Source organism: Arachis duranensis, chromosome 1, assembly GCF_000817695.3.
Source record: "Arachis duranensis cultivar V14167 chromosome 1, aradu.V14167.gnm2.J7QH, whole genome shotgun sequence".
Taxonomy (NCBI): Eukaryota; Viridiplantae; Streptophyta; class Magnoliopsida; order Fabales; family Fabaceae; genus Arachis; species Arachis duranensis.
In genome coordinates, this window is record NC_029772.3 from 4,020,139 (window position 1) to 4,036,437 (window position 16,299).

Below are 16,299 nucleotides of genomic sequence, written 5' to 3' on the forward strand. Positions count from 1 at the left end.
AATTAAAATAAAAAATAATTATTTTTATTAATATACTTTTACATAATTATTTATTAAATTATGTATTATTATATTTTTATTAATATAATTGGTACACTCTTTGTATTGTTAGCATTAAAATTAAATTCTATTTTATTTTCATAAAATTCTTTAGAATAGACCTACAAATTAAATGCAGGAATATCAACTCAGGGCTTCTTGCTAATTGTCAGAAAAATCATTTTCTTATTAAGTAATGATTTTGAGTCATAATTCATTTTATTATTAAACTTCTAATAGTTAAATGAATAAAAATTTAAATATATAAACATGTTGTTTTTTGAAAATATAAAAGAATAAAAAATATTTTTTTATTTATTGTTGAGTTTAAAAAAAATAATATATTTTTTTGTAAAAAAAATAATATATTTTTTTGTAAAAAAAATAATACATTTATTTGATAATAATATATATTAAGAATTTGGGATAAAAGATCAATAGTGTGTATAATTTATTTGGTTATTGTGTAGAAAAATAATTAGTTCGAAATTTGTTTGACAACACACTCTTCATTTTTCTAACCCATAACCAATTTTCTAACTCATAACCACTGTATCCAAATATTCTCTTTTCTTTTCTGAACCAAAACCCTACTCACGAGTTAAGTTTTAAAGTAATTCTTTAAATTGTACTCAAGTTTTAAAATGGTCCTTCAAATTAATAGTTACTCAAATTTGTTTGAAAAGTTATATTCTAAGACTCATAATAATTCTTAAGGCATTTTTCGTAATCAGAAACTTGAAATGGACTGCCATGCTAGCACTGTAATTCCTTTTGTTTTTAGTCCCTTTACTTTTTAAAATTTTAAACTCCAAATTATCATCCCTAACTTCTCTTTCTCACTCTCTGTCATGGCAATCATCACTGCTTCAACTGCTGATTATAACGAGAATTGATACATGAATATGTACAAAAAACTTGAAAAATTAAAATTGTGTAAAATTTTTTCTCTAATAAGTTCTCATTTATCACAAGTCAATGGCTTTCCACCAAACTCGTCCAAGTCCAAGCCATATAAATAATATTGATGAGAAAATTATATACATCAAGCAGTGGCAGCTACTCTACTATAGAGATAAATTCAGGATAGAGGAGAGGATGTTACCATAGACCTTTCTTTGTAGTTCGAGAAGTAGCGCATCAGGAACGCTTACATTGCCTTGCAAGCATGGAAGCAAAATTGTTTCCTATTCTCTCAATTTCACAGCAAACTGAGTAGAATCTGATATGTGCAGCTACATTAGGGTCTACTGTGCACCAACAGTTGAAGTTTATTCCATCAAAGCGATCTAACTTGACAAACTATTGATTCATGGTCTTAACGTGATGTTTTGATCTTGTGCCATCTTCAATAAATATCTCTCTAAAATTATTGGATATATGAAGATGGGAAGATAATAAAAACTTTAACTGTGTTTTGGTTTCAAGGCACGATTAGATTGCTTTCTTTAAAGAGATATTTGTTTCCACATTTAGTTGCTGTAGGGTTGATGACAACACTCTCCCAAATACAATGAAACCTAGGAATTTTTTAATTAGAAATAGTAAGAAATTCTTGGAAAAAAAATCTCTTAATAGTTAAGTAAAATATACACTTAGTACTTATGTGTTTAAAACAGTGAATAAGGACTTATTTATACATATTGCATATAGCAATTATAATTTGTTACGTACGCAAATGGTTGTGTCTTTACTATTGTCAATAAATACAATGTTTTGAATATACACAAATGTGGAGTTCAAAAGAGAAAGTGCATACAAGCTAAGAAAACTCAAGGGCAATAATTGAAGACTATAGATGAATAAAGTGGGAGAAGCGAGTATATTGACTTCTTATGAAGTACAGGTGATGGAAGAACACAACAAAAACGTATTACATTTGAGGAATGATTTGGTTCTTTGTGTATATGATTCGGTTCTATGTGTATTGTGTACTTGTTTATTAGTTTTACGTTTATGGTTTAATCTGTTCTTTGTGGTTGATTTTGGTCTTTGATGGTAATGCCGAAGGGGATTAAATTTAATCACTTGATATTAGAACTCTGTATTCTCTAAAAGGGTCAAATTTTTCACTACTAATCTAAAACAAAAATAGTTTTAAACATGACCAAACATCTTATCAACTCGAGTAAACAAGCAAGGAATTGGCAATTCAGAATGAAATTTTTTTGAGAAAGTCTCAGGATCGAGTTGAAGTACTTCTAAAGTATATTGATTCCATGGGAAAAGAATCGATCTAATCTGACCAAGAGGATGATAGAGCTCTTGGAAACCAAGGATGAGGGATCTGATGTAGACCATTCTATTTAAAACCTGTTTCTACTGTGTGTGTTATGATCTTTTGATACACTTTTTTTTGTCTGGATGATTATAATCTGACTAGTAAAGCTTAAACTTTAAACTGCTCAGTTTATATGGCTAACAAAATATTTTGTGAAAACTATTTTTTTTTTACTTTCTTGATGACAAAAGAAAAATAAAAATGAAACATGAATTGAATGAATGTTGAATGAATATTATTGATAAATTAGGTTATTTGGTTGGTTGGTACTGATATATGAATTTAAGGATTGATAGCTTATTGAGTTCTAATCGAATACATTATTAGGCTGAATAAATATTTGATGAATCAATTGTATAGGTGGACCAAGCTGTTTTGTGAATTTGTAAATGGTAGGTTAATTTGTGATGTTTAGCATTGTCATTGATTATAGTTTATGCATATACATTGTTGTTTCAATGTTGATTACAGGTTGAAAAAAAGCACACATGAAAGGAGAGCTAACCGAATGAAAGAAATGGGAAGACCAATAAAAATTGGATCATTAAAGGAAAGTATCGTTAACTCTTCTCATATCTTTTAATTACAATTTATTTTCATTTATAATGTTTATCATAAAAAAAAATTGTTGAATTTAAAAAAAAAAACAATACATTTATTTTATGATGACAAACACTAGTGATTTGGGCTTTTAGCCCAATAATATATGTAATTTGTTAGGTTATTGTGCAGAAAAATAAATAACCCAAAATTTCCTTGACAACACACTCTTCTCTTTTCTAGCCTATAACCACTGTACCCAAACACTCTCTTTTCTCTTCTTACCCAAAACTCATGTGATTATCCACGAATGAAGGATGAAAAGATGTTTCACAAGTCAAATGGTAAGATCAGAGGGTTTCAAGCAAAGTGAAAAAGGTGCATCACCAAACTTATGCACTAAAAGGAAAAAAGAGGAAAAATTCAAAAGTTAAAACTAAAAGATAAAATTAAATCCGATTTGATGCAGAAGAAAATCAAAGAAGATGAGTTATCATCTTTGTGTAACCATTTTAATTTGTTGAAGCTATCATCTTTCTGCTATACATTTTTAGGTAAGAAGAAGAAAATGGAAGTTATTTTTTTTCTGCTGTAAATTAAATGTTACAATTAAAATTTGAAGCTAAAGAATATATCAGTGGTTGATATCTTTGAAGTCAAAAAAGAAGAAAGAAAAACTGCAAGCTAACTCCACCAGTCATGAAACTCTGCTGTTATTTCATCTCTTCTCAGTGTCTCTATTTTGGTTTTTGAGGAAAAAAAACAAAGTCAAAGGTAAACAACTAGAAATTGAAGCAAAGAGAATGAATCTTCGTATCTTTCAAGTTATACCTTCTTCTCCTTCATAATTTTACATTAAAATTTTTGTTCTTCAGTTTTATCTTTTTTTGTTTTCAATCAATGGAAAAAGACAAATTTGTAAGGTATCAATAAAAACCATTAAGAGAAAATGCAAAGAGAATAATCTTGGAGAAAAAGTCAGAAATTATGTCAATCTTTTTGTAATTGTTTCTGTTTTGTATTCATGAGTTTGAGAGGTTTTCCTTGCTAAGTTGGGTAAACACTTAGTGTTGAAGGGGAGTTGATCCTCTTCAATGAGAAAAAAATTGGATGGTGTCCAGTGTAGGATCTCACCCTTCATTGTTCTCTCTCTCCTATTTAATTTTGATCTCACTTATAGAATTAAAGGTGAGAGATCACACTTTATTCTCTCAAGTATTAAAAAAAATAGGAAAATGGATCCTCTCAATTTTTTTTTTTACAATTGAGAGAGTAAAGTGTGATCTCTCACCATTAATTTTATAAGTGGGACCAAAAATAAACATGAGAGAGAGAACAATGAAGGGTTAGAGATCACACTTTATATTGTCAATTTTTTTAACAATTGAGAAGATCCATTCCCAAAAAATGGAGAGTATTCATTTTCCTAAGTGAACCTAGTCAAATCAAAATTGGGTAAAAGTTCGACTTGTCCTTGATAAGATTAGGCTGAATCCCTGGAAATTTGTGTTTGTAAATCTTTGAAAAAGATAGTGAAAATTTCACCACAGTTATGGGGAGACTGGATGTAGGCCACACTACACATGGTGGTTGAACCAGGATATATGACTGTGTTACTCTTCTCTACTCTTTCTGATTTGCTCGTTATGAAACAAAATAAAATTGTCTCCTGCTTATGGCTTGTTTGGGTGAGTTTTTAAGAAAAGATCTTTTTTCGAGTTATCTTTTTTTAAAAGATCTTATGTAAAAATAAAAGTGATTTTATATGAGATTGACATAAACAATACAAAAAGATTGACATAATTACAGCTTCTCAAAAAAAGATTTTTTTTTATTTTTCTAGTGCTTTTATTTTTACTATTAGAAATTTGCCAAATATACTAAAAAATAAAAAAAATTTATCAAGATAATGACACCCAAACAAACACTTAATCAACTGTATAAAAATCACATCAACACAGAATGTTAATTTTTCTTCTTTGTTCTATTTTTGATTCTCTCGATGAGAGATAAGATGAATTTGTCTCCTATATAATCATTATTGCAACTCCGCAGCATCAATGTATTAAATTATGGTTTAAAGTTTAAAAGTGTATAAATTTAAAAGAGACCACAGGTTCAATCCTCTTCTCTAGGCTATTGAGAATCATCATTTATAGATTAAAAAAATAAGTTAACACTTCTAATTATTTTTCTTTTTCATTTTTACAGTGATTTTTTTTTCATTTTTTTTGTCTTTTTGCATAGTGGATAAAAACAAGTTGTAGTAACGGATTAAACTTCTCACAAGATGCGAGAAATATGTTTTTCATATTAAATTGACAGTTTTTTTTTTGTCTGCAAAATGATAAGATAATATTTTAACAAAATTTAGTTGTTACCCGGTGGAAAAAAGGTTAAAAATTTAGATCGAGTCTATATATACCAATAGTGGCTCTTCATTTTTTCATTGCAAGTTTTTCTTCTTCTTTAAGCGTAAACCCTCTTATTCATCTCTCTAAGAACCTTATAATGTCACCCTATACTTTATTAATTTAGCTCCTCACCTAGAGAGATTGAAGAAGAGAGTTTACATTTCACATAACTAACTACCTTTTATTCAATTTATCTAATTATGCGATGCCACATCACTAAAAATAACATTTTTTATATTGACCGCATAAATAATTATTCAAAAAAACGGATGTGATTGCACGATTGTATAAAACGTTTTACACTGTTAGTGTATCAAAATTAAACTCATCATATACACATAAAAGTGTAAAAGTCCAACCACTTTTTTTATTCATTGCGGTGTCACAAAATAGACTATGCCAAAACATACACACTCATTTAAAGTCACAAGTATGTTATATAGACAAGGACTGGTATTTAGTGGGTTAATATAATTTACAATAAATATAACCAATATGCAATAATTGTTTTTGATCTATTGACAAAATCAAACTTATGTCAATCTTAAAGCTATATGATTAATTCAAGCAATTGTTTACTAATCAAAAAGCAGACGACTTAACCATGAATACAGGAGACGACATGGAATGAGAAGAAAATAGGAGTAATAATGAAGACGAATTCTGAATTCTCAACCAACTATGAAATTTTGGAGGGAAACAATGAAGGTAAAGGACGAGGCAGGCAACACAAAAGTTCAATTTGCAGTATCGAGAAATATTTGTTAATTATATTGCATGCTTAGCTTGTAATTGGATTCAAAGTGCTGCCTTCACATTCGGTTTGAGTTGGGTTTCAACCAAGAATTAGAGTGGCTTTTTACAGTAGCCCTTGGAAAAAAACCACCAACCCTTATTGGTAGCAGTGAGAAACTAAATCAAAAAATGTACTAGAAATTTTTGCAAGTAAGTTGACGTGTTAATTTGCACATGAAGACGACTCCAATCCATAAAAAATCTCCACCCAACTTTTATCTACAATCCAAGCATACCATCTAAAAAGCCAAACTTCTACCCCGTTCCTATTTGCATGCTAGCAATTGGGAAATTTTTACTGGCGCTGAAAACATAACCACTAGAGACCTTACCATTGTGAAGTTTTAAGGAGAGTTTAATTTGTAATAATAATACAAAATTTTGGTAGCATACATCATATCATCATAATGAAGCATATAATTGAAGCTCAATACACCAGCTAACCAATATAACCTACAGTCACTATGAGGAAGGAAATCCCAAGAAATTCAGTACCAAAACCTTCAAGCAAAGCATGCATTGGTCTGATTCTAATCCTCACCTCCTCCTACTACTCTTGTATGCGTCACCTTCACTTTCCTTATCCTTTAAGAATCCAAGAAAAGCAAGAAACCCGAAAAAGAAAAATCCACCAGACCAGTTGCCTCCACCACCACCACCTCCACCGCCGCCATCATCATCGTCGCCAGGTGGAAATCCAGTTCCTCCATCATCAAGTTGTGGTGACTTCTCCTTCGCTGAAATTGAGTTAAATCAGAAGCCATTTAGAATAAGTTTTTGATGTAGTATAGTAATGCATTTAGTTGCAATTTTTTTTTAATGAGCAACTCCAATGAAGAAGTTAAATTTATTCAGCAGTGAGAATTTTTTTTTAATCATAGTTAATTATTCAAACATTTGATTCAGCATCTCGTAGCCTTTTCTTGTAAAATGCTTTTCAGGTCAATGATTACTGGTAAAGAAATATATACAGAAAACAGAGTGCAAATGGAACAGCTAATATATGCTAATAGCAATGCAAAATAGCAAATAAAAGGACACAAACTAAGTTTTAGCAAATCTATGTTTGGAATAAACAGTACCAGGAACGTGAGTCATTGTTGGAGCTTGGCGTGTAACAGTTTGAGTTTGCTCTGCACCACATCTTGCATTCTGCATATATAGGAGGATATTAAGGAAATCAGTGGAAATATATTTTTCTTCCCATTATGACATCAAGTGTGCATTCAAATTGGATGCCTCAGCACAATGCATAGAAGTTAATAACCATATTTAAACCCCAAGTGATTTGTGCATTTCTCTTTTTGTAGAAGTCCACCAAATTAGGTATGTCATTGCAATGAGCAAACAATAGTATTCTAAGTGTCCTGTCGGTGAGTGACACACTATCAATAATGAACATGGATCCATTTATCTATGATGTTTAACACTAGCCACACTTCCTCAAACCAGAAAGCTTACAAACCAAAAGCAACAAACAAGATATGAATTTTCAGCCATTCATTTCATTTTAACCATTTGTCAGAGATGACTATTAAAACACAATCCTTATCTAATAAAGCTGTCTCCCAAATGTAATGCAATTATATGCATTATAGGTGAGTAGAAAACAAATATAATTTACATGGTGGTTATACTCCAATTTCAAACTCATAAACGAGTGGAATATTGGAATTAGAAAATATCATGATTTCCAGGTAAAGAGGGAGCACCAAGAAGATAAACAATTGAGCTTTTTCTTGAGCTTTTTCTCACTATGCAGGGATGGCTAAAGCTCCAATGATGATAAATCAAAATAATTTAAAAAATAAATAAAAAGGAAGAGGACATAGAGAGAGTAAACAACATACCAAAGCTGCAGCACATATAAAAGTTGCAGTCCGAGCAGAACATGCTCTCGTACCAAATGGAAACTGTGTATAAGTAGGCTTCAATGATCTTGAACTATAAGTCGTCCGTGGTCGTCCTGGAAAGTTATCTGAAGAAACAATATTCCTCTTGTTGTGCTGACCACCTGTTCTCACTGTTAAACAATATAATAAACAAAATCACCATTTTATTATCATCACAATAGTTAAAATTCTGAATTATACATTTGATAAATTCTGTTAATAATACAAAACTTATTTTGTCAGCCAGCTTAGCAGGAAATTTATTTGCAGTGAACGCTAAAGTGCCATGTTGAGATCGTATGCAGAATTATAAAGGAAAATACAAAGTTGTACAATGCGGAATTGTAATGCGGATAGTAAGATTCTATCAAATTACATGATGTTCATAATATACATGTCGCATAACATAAATAAGCAGATAAGTCACCATTAACACAATTGAACTTTAATTAAGTATGCAAAAGACGTTTTCTACACTCAAATGCTACGTAATAAAAAATAAAGGACAGAATTTTTGCAGAACCAAGTACCCCAGCAACAGTACCCTCCTCCCTAAATTTCTCTCTCTCTCACACACACACAAACAGAGAGACATAGAGAAACAAAAGAAAAAGGACGAAAATAGAAAGCTGTGCTCTCTTCACCAGCGGCAGCAAGCTCTACGTACATTGGACAGTTTAAACTTTGGCCTCAAAATGAACCAATTAGTAAAGCAATCAACAAATTACATGCATTTATCTGTAGAATTTAATGGTTGACACATTACACGCATGTGGATTCATTAGAAATTTGTGAGACGTAAACACTACATCAAACCTTGGATTAGATGAAAATCAATCATCCATCCATCAAATAAATTATCAAGCACTTCACATCACCACATATGAACACTTTTATTATTAAGTTATTATGCCTTTAACAGCACTTCCTATGACTAATGACTTATACAAGCTTCAATTCTCGATTCATGTGCTACATATTTGGCTCTCATCCTTCAAAGACTACAAGTAAAATAGGAACATCCATCAACAAAGGGATCGCCCAATCCCCATTCCAAGGATATCATGTCTTAGCTATTGAAAACAACAAAATCAGATGGTTCTATTGAGCATCTAAATATGGAGAAAGGCCACTCATTCACAACCAATAATACAGAATTCCTCAAAAAGGAAAGGAAAGGGTACAATTCACGTTTCACTAATTCTTATTGTTCCAAGAATTTCGGTTCATGAAAGCAACTCTAGTTTTTCCAAAATCATATTTCCTAATTCTTACATGAATATACAACTTGTCATCTTAATTCGAATCGCAAGAGGGGAAAAACAGTTAGAAACTATAATTTACCCGGTGGTAATATGGGCAAAGGTGAAGATGAAACTGCACAAGTGCTCAACATTGATATCCAGATAGAAGCCACGAAAAGAGCTGAAAATTAATAATTTCGAATCAGAAATAAATAAATAAAGAAAAAAGAAGAAAACGAAAAGGTAATAATATCATCCACTTGCTAATTAATCGACAATTACGAAGCAATGCAAAATAACAATCAATTAGGCATTCACTTTTCAAATTTCAGTTTCAAGACGAAGAGATATCATGGTGGTAGGAATTAAGACACTATGGAGCTTAGGGTTTTAAGATGAAGGGGAGGAATATAAAAATGGTACCTTGGATAAGCGAAGTTGGAATTTGCAGAGTTGTTGGAAGGAGTTGGGGAAGTTGCGTTGAATGGCGGTGGATGTGGGATTGGATTTGTTGAAACTCTTTCAAGACGGTGAACCAAAAAGCCCAAAGAAATGGAGGAAGGAGGAAGGAGGAAGGAGGAAGAAGAAAGAAGATGATAGAGCACAAGCAACTTGCTTTCAACACACCAACAATTGCATCCACAACTACTTCCGAATTTTTTTTTTAATACGAAATGTGAAATTAGGTAATAACTTTTGATTTTTTTTAATGTATTTAACATATTAAAAAATTTGAATTTTCAATAATTTTAACATATATGATATGTCCTAAATGTACATATTACCTAAACTTTTAATTGATAAAAAAAAGTATTCAACAAAAATTTTAGTATTCAAATTGCATTATTACCAAAAAAAAAATGTACATTTTGATCTCTCTTTATAATATCATAACTATTAAATTTTAGTCGCTTCATCTAAATTTAGGGTTGAAATATAAAAAATCCAAATAAACTTTCAAACAAAAGTATATGTAAGAATAAAAAATAAAGAATTATTATAAAATAAATAAATAAAAAATAAATATAAAATAAAAAAATATAAATAAAAAATCTAATATTAATATTCACTAATATTATTATCTTAATATATCAAAAATAATTCATATATTACTTGATAATTCACTTTTATATATTGGAACGTGTATATATATAGATATTTTATTAGTCTTGTGTGTGTTTTTGGTCTCAGACTATGCCTTCTATTTATATATATGCAAGGTTAATTTTTTCAAGTCTTAGAAAAAATTGCACATGTCCATCATCAAAGGTGTAAACTACCAAAATGGTTTTAATTAGAGGAATATTTAATAGTCATCTATATTACTATACTCTTTTTTGAATGTTCATTACAAATATGCATTATTAAAATCTTACTAATCTTACTAAAATAAATTTAATAGAAAAAAAATTTAGTGAAAGAAAAAGAGTACAATCTCATTTGGTCCCTATAGTTTCGCGAAATTTTCAATTAGGTCCCTATACTTTTTTTCTTTTTAATTGGGTCCCTATACGTTATTTTTTTTCAATTTAGTCCCTATTAACGTTAAACGTCAAAAAAATATTAGTGAATTGTGAAATTACTTTTATACCCTTAGAGACCTAATTGAAAAGAAAAAAAATATAGGAACTAAATTGAAATCAGATAAGATATAAAAAGAGTTGTGTAAAGTGCTGTATGAACAGAATAGCATAGGAAAAACCATTAGAACTCTGCCTCAAGATCTAATGAAAATGGCATCATAAAAGCATTGTTTGGAGTGGTCATCAATCATCATTCTTTCCAGGTAAGTGGCAAACATAAAACTGTTGTGGAGATGTATTGTAATTTAGTGTAGTGCACAAAGATAATAAAATCGTCTTCAATTTCTTTCCATGCCATGATATGAACCAAATATATATATATATATAAAAGATACCACAGTTAAATTATAAATAGCATCCCTGGCCAGAAAAAAGAAAAGCCTTTGCCGTTGAAGTTTACTTGTTAGTCTAGAATTCGGGCAATTTACGTTATTAAATTGTTTCACCCTCAATATTACGCAAATGCATTGTTTTCAAATTCAATACGCAAATACATTGATTCACATATTTATATAAACCGCTACTGGCAGTACCGGTTTATAAATGTGTATAAACTGCACAACCAGCTATGGTTTACGTGTTAAAAGGGTAATACATAAACCGCTACAAGTAACAGCCGTTTACGTGTGTGCATGTGTGAGTGTAAACCGCTATAGGCTATAGCGGTTTACGTGTAGTGTGCTGCCTATATAAACCGTGTAATTTATGTCACCTACACCACTTAGAATACTAGTTTCATCTCATTCATGTGCACCTATACCATAAATATTAACACAAGTTATCTGTGAGCTCTGCAGTGCTGCTTTGAATTTGGACAGGCTGGACTCTTAGAGCATTTCAGTCTTTAAAAAAAGCAGTATCTTAGATTCCAAGAGAATAGTAAACTTCACAAAAGAGCCAAATAAAGAACAATATAAACATGGGTCTCACCCTTTGCATCTCTGTTTTTGATACTAATGATTCTGATACATTTTTCAGGCTGTCATTCAAAACTTCAATTATGGCAGTAGTTATCGCCTCAACTTGAAGCAGAAAACCATTACCAATGACCAAACTACTCATAACATCTTAACATATTGAATTGCTCTTAAAATTGCAAATTTGCAACTAGTTAGAAAACAAAATAAGTGCCATGAAAAGAGAGAAAAATAAAAATTGGTAAGAAGGTTAACAAAATTACAAGGGCTAATGTATCAACTACAAATAATACAAATATGTTTATTTAAATTAAAAAATTAAAATAAGAAGAATATATTTATTTAAAAATGTTAATTTAAAAATAATATAAATGTACTCTTAAATTAAATGTACTCCTATAAATAAATTGAATTAAAAATAATATATAAAAATTTAACTAACTCATATTTGATCATTTTATATTAAAATTAATTTTAATAAAATAAATATTGTTTGGATAACAGCACACTACACGTAAACCGCTATAGTCTATAGCAGTTTACACTCACACACGCACACATGTAAACCGCTGCTGCCAGCAACGGTTTACTCTCACACACGCACACACATAAATCGCTGTTACTTGTAGCGGTTTATGTATTACCTTTTTAATACGTAAACCACGGTTGGTTAGAGCGGTTTATGCACACCTGTAAACCGCTACTGCCAGTAGCGGTTTATATAGATATGTGAATCAATGTATTTGCGTATTGAATTTGAAAACAATGCATTTGTGTAATATTGAGGGTGAAACAATTTAATAACGTAAATTGCCCCTAGAATTTTATATCTATTCGGTTGTTTGAGCATGTTATGCCTTTCCAATATTGTCCACACAGATCATCACCACTCACTTGCCAACCTAGCTGTGAAGGTGAGATCATAGATTGAAATAAAATTCTTATAGCGGCCGCTGCATCAAACATCAGAAAAGAGATAATTTAGCAAACCCAAGACATGCATTCATCATCATTGAGTTTACATATCTAAAGATATGGGATAACACTCTAGACAAAGTGAACCATTAAGCAGTAACCTTCAATATTTTACATCTATACATAAGTATACAATCTCGGTGCTTAGTCTTAAATCTAAATTTAGAAAATTATGGATAGTAAAAAAAAAGAAGACAAAAGGCAGCCCCTTTCTCCAGTGACTTAAGGAAAGAAACAATGGAAAGAAAACCTACAGATGATACCACACATTTCATAAACAATCAACTCCCATGGTAACAATCAAAAACTAAAATATACTACTTAATCATTTCATGAACATTCAACTCCGATGATTAAAAATTTGATCTTCAAACTCTTGAGCCAAATTTTGTAATAAACAGAAATTAAAATTGGTGTCTTGTGCTCAGCAAACTAGAGTAAAGGAGTGATATGGTCTTGTGCAATTATACAGAAGACAGGCTCAAGTAACTTGCAAAAATCATAGTTACTAAGTACTGCAAAGGAACATCCTATTTTTGGATCAGACAGGACAAAGTCCTGACAAAGATGAGTATACTAACATGAGAAATTGCTATAGTCCAATAAATTAAATATAATCTCTTAGAAAGTTAATTTTAAGAGTATTCTGTCATACTCAAATCATAACTCATCCAAAAAAGCAAAGCAATGATATAATTTTATAGCAAATCACAAGAATATAATAATTACAAGGAGTGTTTTCCTCTTTTTTTTTTATGGAAATTGAACAACAAAATAGAGCACATACATGCTGAGAATAAAAAACGAGAAACATTTTGACTACTATACTGAGATTCAAACTAATTTTAATTAAATTTATTCATCTAATCTAAGGCAAGCCTAAGACCATCGATTAGAATGAAATATTTTCAAGAGAACAAAGGCAAAGAGAGAGAAGAACCTACTCGTGAGTCTGCCGAAAGAGAAACTCGCTGGAAGAGAAACCGCTGGAGGAGAAGTCACAGGAGGAGACGTCGCCGAAGGAGACCGTCACTGGAGAAGACGTTGTAGAAGGAGGTCGCTGCTGGAGGAGACGTTGCCGGAGGAGACGTTGCCGGAGGAGACCATGAAAGATACCTTCCTGGACTTCTCCGGCATTGAAATGTGCTGGAAGAAGATGAACCCTAAAACCCTATTACTGTGAAACAGAAACAGAAAAAAGAAGAAGAAGAAAGAGGAGAGAGTAGTGGTGTGGTGAGGGAAGAACCGCAGAGAGAGGTTGCAGAAGGAAGCGAAGGGAGGGAGAGTGTGTCAGAGCGAGACCGTTGAGGAGGTGGAGCTCACGCGCCACTATTGTTCGGGTTTATATATAAATTGCAAACAGAGAGAGCTATATGCGAGTGTTGAAGTGAGAAGGGTTGTTTTGGAATTTTAAAAATATAAGAGTGTTTTGTTATTCTAAAAGAGAGAATATTCGTTTTTTAAGAGAATATTCTGTTACTTTAGACGTTTTTGTCACGGTAGGGATTTAATTGAAAAAAAAACGTATGGGGATCCAATTAAAAGGAAAAAAAGTATAGAGACCTAATTGAAAATTTTGCGAAACTATAAGGACCAACAGAGTAATTAAACCTAAAAAATATTTGTGAATCGCTAGTATTTTAGCATAATTAGAGGATGTTGCTGCTATCCTCTGTTTCATGGACCTTCATGATATAGCTGTCACCATATGTGAATACGTATCTTATTTGAGACTTTCTTTTGTGTGGATCAGACAAAAACAGTCCCATATTAATTGTTCCATAAAAATATCGAAAGATTTGTTTAATTTCATTACAATGTCTTCTAGTTGGAGAATAATACATTGCTAGTAAATTCACGACAAATGATATGTCAGGTCGTGTATTAACAAACCCTAATAATAAATTTTTTTCATCAATGATTAAATGATCAATATTTCATTCAAGATCCTCAAAGAAATTAGATACTTCATAATGAGTAGTGTAATTTTCAGCAACATTTTTTGAAACAAAATTTGTCTCCTTTTTTCTGTTATCTTTTTTTTTAAGGATACTTGATAAAGATCAACTAAGTGCCTTGGAGTACGACAGGTACGAGACCAATGGTTTTTCCACCACAACAGAAATATTTATCCTCTATTGATTTATTTTGTCCATTGTTTCTTTCTTTATCCCATTTTTTGTGAGATTCTTTTTTGTCAAAATAATTTTTTTTTCTTCTATAATTTATCTTGTTACCAAAATTTTGCCATTTATCTTTTTTGGGGTTATAATTTGCCGCATTTGCTTCAGAAAATGAGGCGGCACCAATTGGGCGCAGTTCATAATTTTTTAAAAGCAATTCATTGTTACGTTTGGTAATAAGAAGACAATAAATTAGCTCAGAATATTTTTAAATTCTTTTTTTTGATACTGCTACTGCAGGAGCACATTCGAGGCATGGAAGGTCGAGAAATCTTTCTCTAATATGTCATTTGCCAGTTATCTTTTTTCCACATAATTTCATTCGTGAGGTAATTTGGAACATTGTTCAATTGTATTCATTTATTGATTTAAAATCCCGTAGACGCAAATGTGTCCACTCATATCAGACTTGAGAAAGTATCATTGTCTTTTGATGATTATACCTTTTTTTAATGCTCTTCTACAGACCTGCAGAATCTTTTAGGCTATGTTGAGTTTGAAGAAAAAAAATAGAGAGAAAGAAAATAAAAAGGAAAGAAATTGAGTGAATTTTTATTTTTCTTAAATATGTTTGGATGGAAGGAAAATAAAAAGAAAAGAAATATTATAAAAAAGACAAGCTAATTTGTTTCTATCTCTTTTTCTTCTTCTCTAATTTTTCTCCTCAACCAAACAATAAAAAAATAATCATTTTTCTTCTCATTTTCTTTTCTCCCTTTTTTTTCTTTTTATTTTTCCTTCAAACAAACATAGTCTTAGTGAGATATTTATTTTTTAATCATTCATTGTAACAAAGGAAGATCATGACTTTAGTTTTATCCTTTTGGAATGTTTTATTTTTAACCTTAATGGTATCTCTAAAATCTATTGAATCAAAATAAATTTTGCCATTTAATATCTATGATAAATAACTATTTCCAGATATATTAAAAATGATTTTGATTGGAGAAATGTTTAATAGTTATCCATATTACAATAAGAATAATGATTTTTATATTTATGTAAACCATGACATAAAACCTTATTACATAAAAAAATTTATAATTTTTTTATGTTTATATTCTCGTTATAAATATGTTGAAACAAGTATTTTAAGTTAATAATTACTCCAGTATTATTCAGATTTTAAAGGATAAGCTACTTTATATATATATATATAAGTCTAATCATTCACATATTTAACACATGAAATAAATTTTTTACATATTTTATTTTAATACAGAATACTATTTTTTGAATTAAATCCTAAATAATTAATTTATTGTATTGTTTTAATTCTTATGAGAATATAAAATTTAAGAAATATTTGCATAATGTTATATTTAATACATATTCCAAAAGTTTATTTTTATTCTAACTTCTACTATATGTTAAATTAATTAAATATATGATTCTTCCATATATTGAAAATATATGTAAAATGGAATTATGATAAT

At 30.3% G+C, this 16,299-nt stretch overlaps 1 protein-coding gene across 1 annotated transcript; it reads right to left on the reverse strand.

Annotated features, from left to right (window-relative positions):
• Window positions 1-6,403: 6,403 nt before the first annotated feature.
• On the reverse strand, window positions 6,404-9,854 carry LOC107459673 (protein YELLOW LEAF 1, choloroplastic). The gene is made up of 5 exons (XM_016077929.3): window positions 9,629-9,854; window positions 9,306-9,386; window positions 7,920-8,092; window positions 7,152-7,221; window positions 6,404-6,806 (listed from the first exon to the last, which is right to left on the reverse strand). The coding sequence occupies exons 2-5, from the start codon at window positions 9,355-9,357 to the stop codon at window positions 6,607-6,609; spliced, it is 495 nt and encodes a 164-aa protein (XP_015933415.1). The 5' UTR covers window positions 9,358-9,386; window positions 9,629-9,854; the 3' UTR covers window positions 6,404-6,606.
• Between the last annotated feature and the right edge of the window lie 6,445 nt (window positions 9,855-16,299).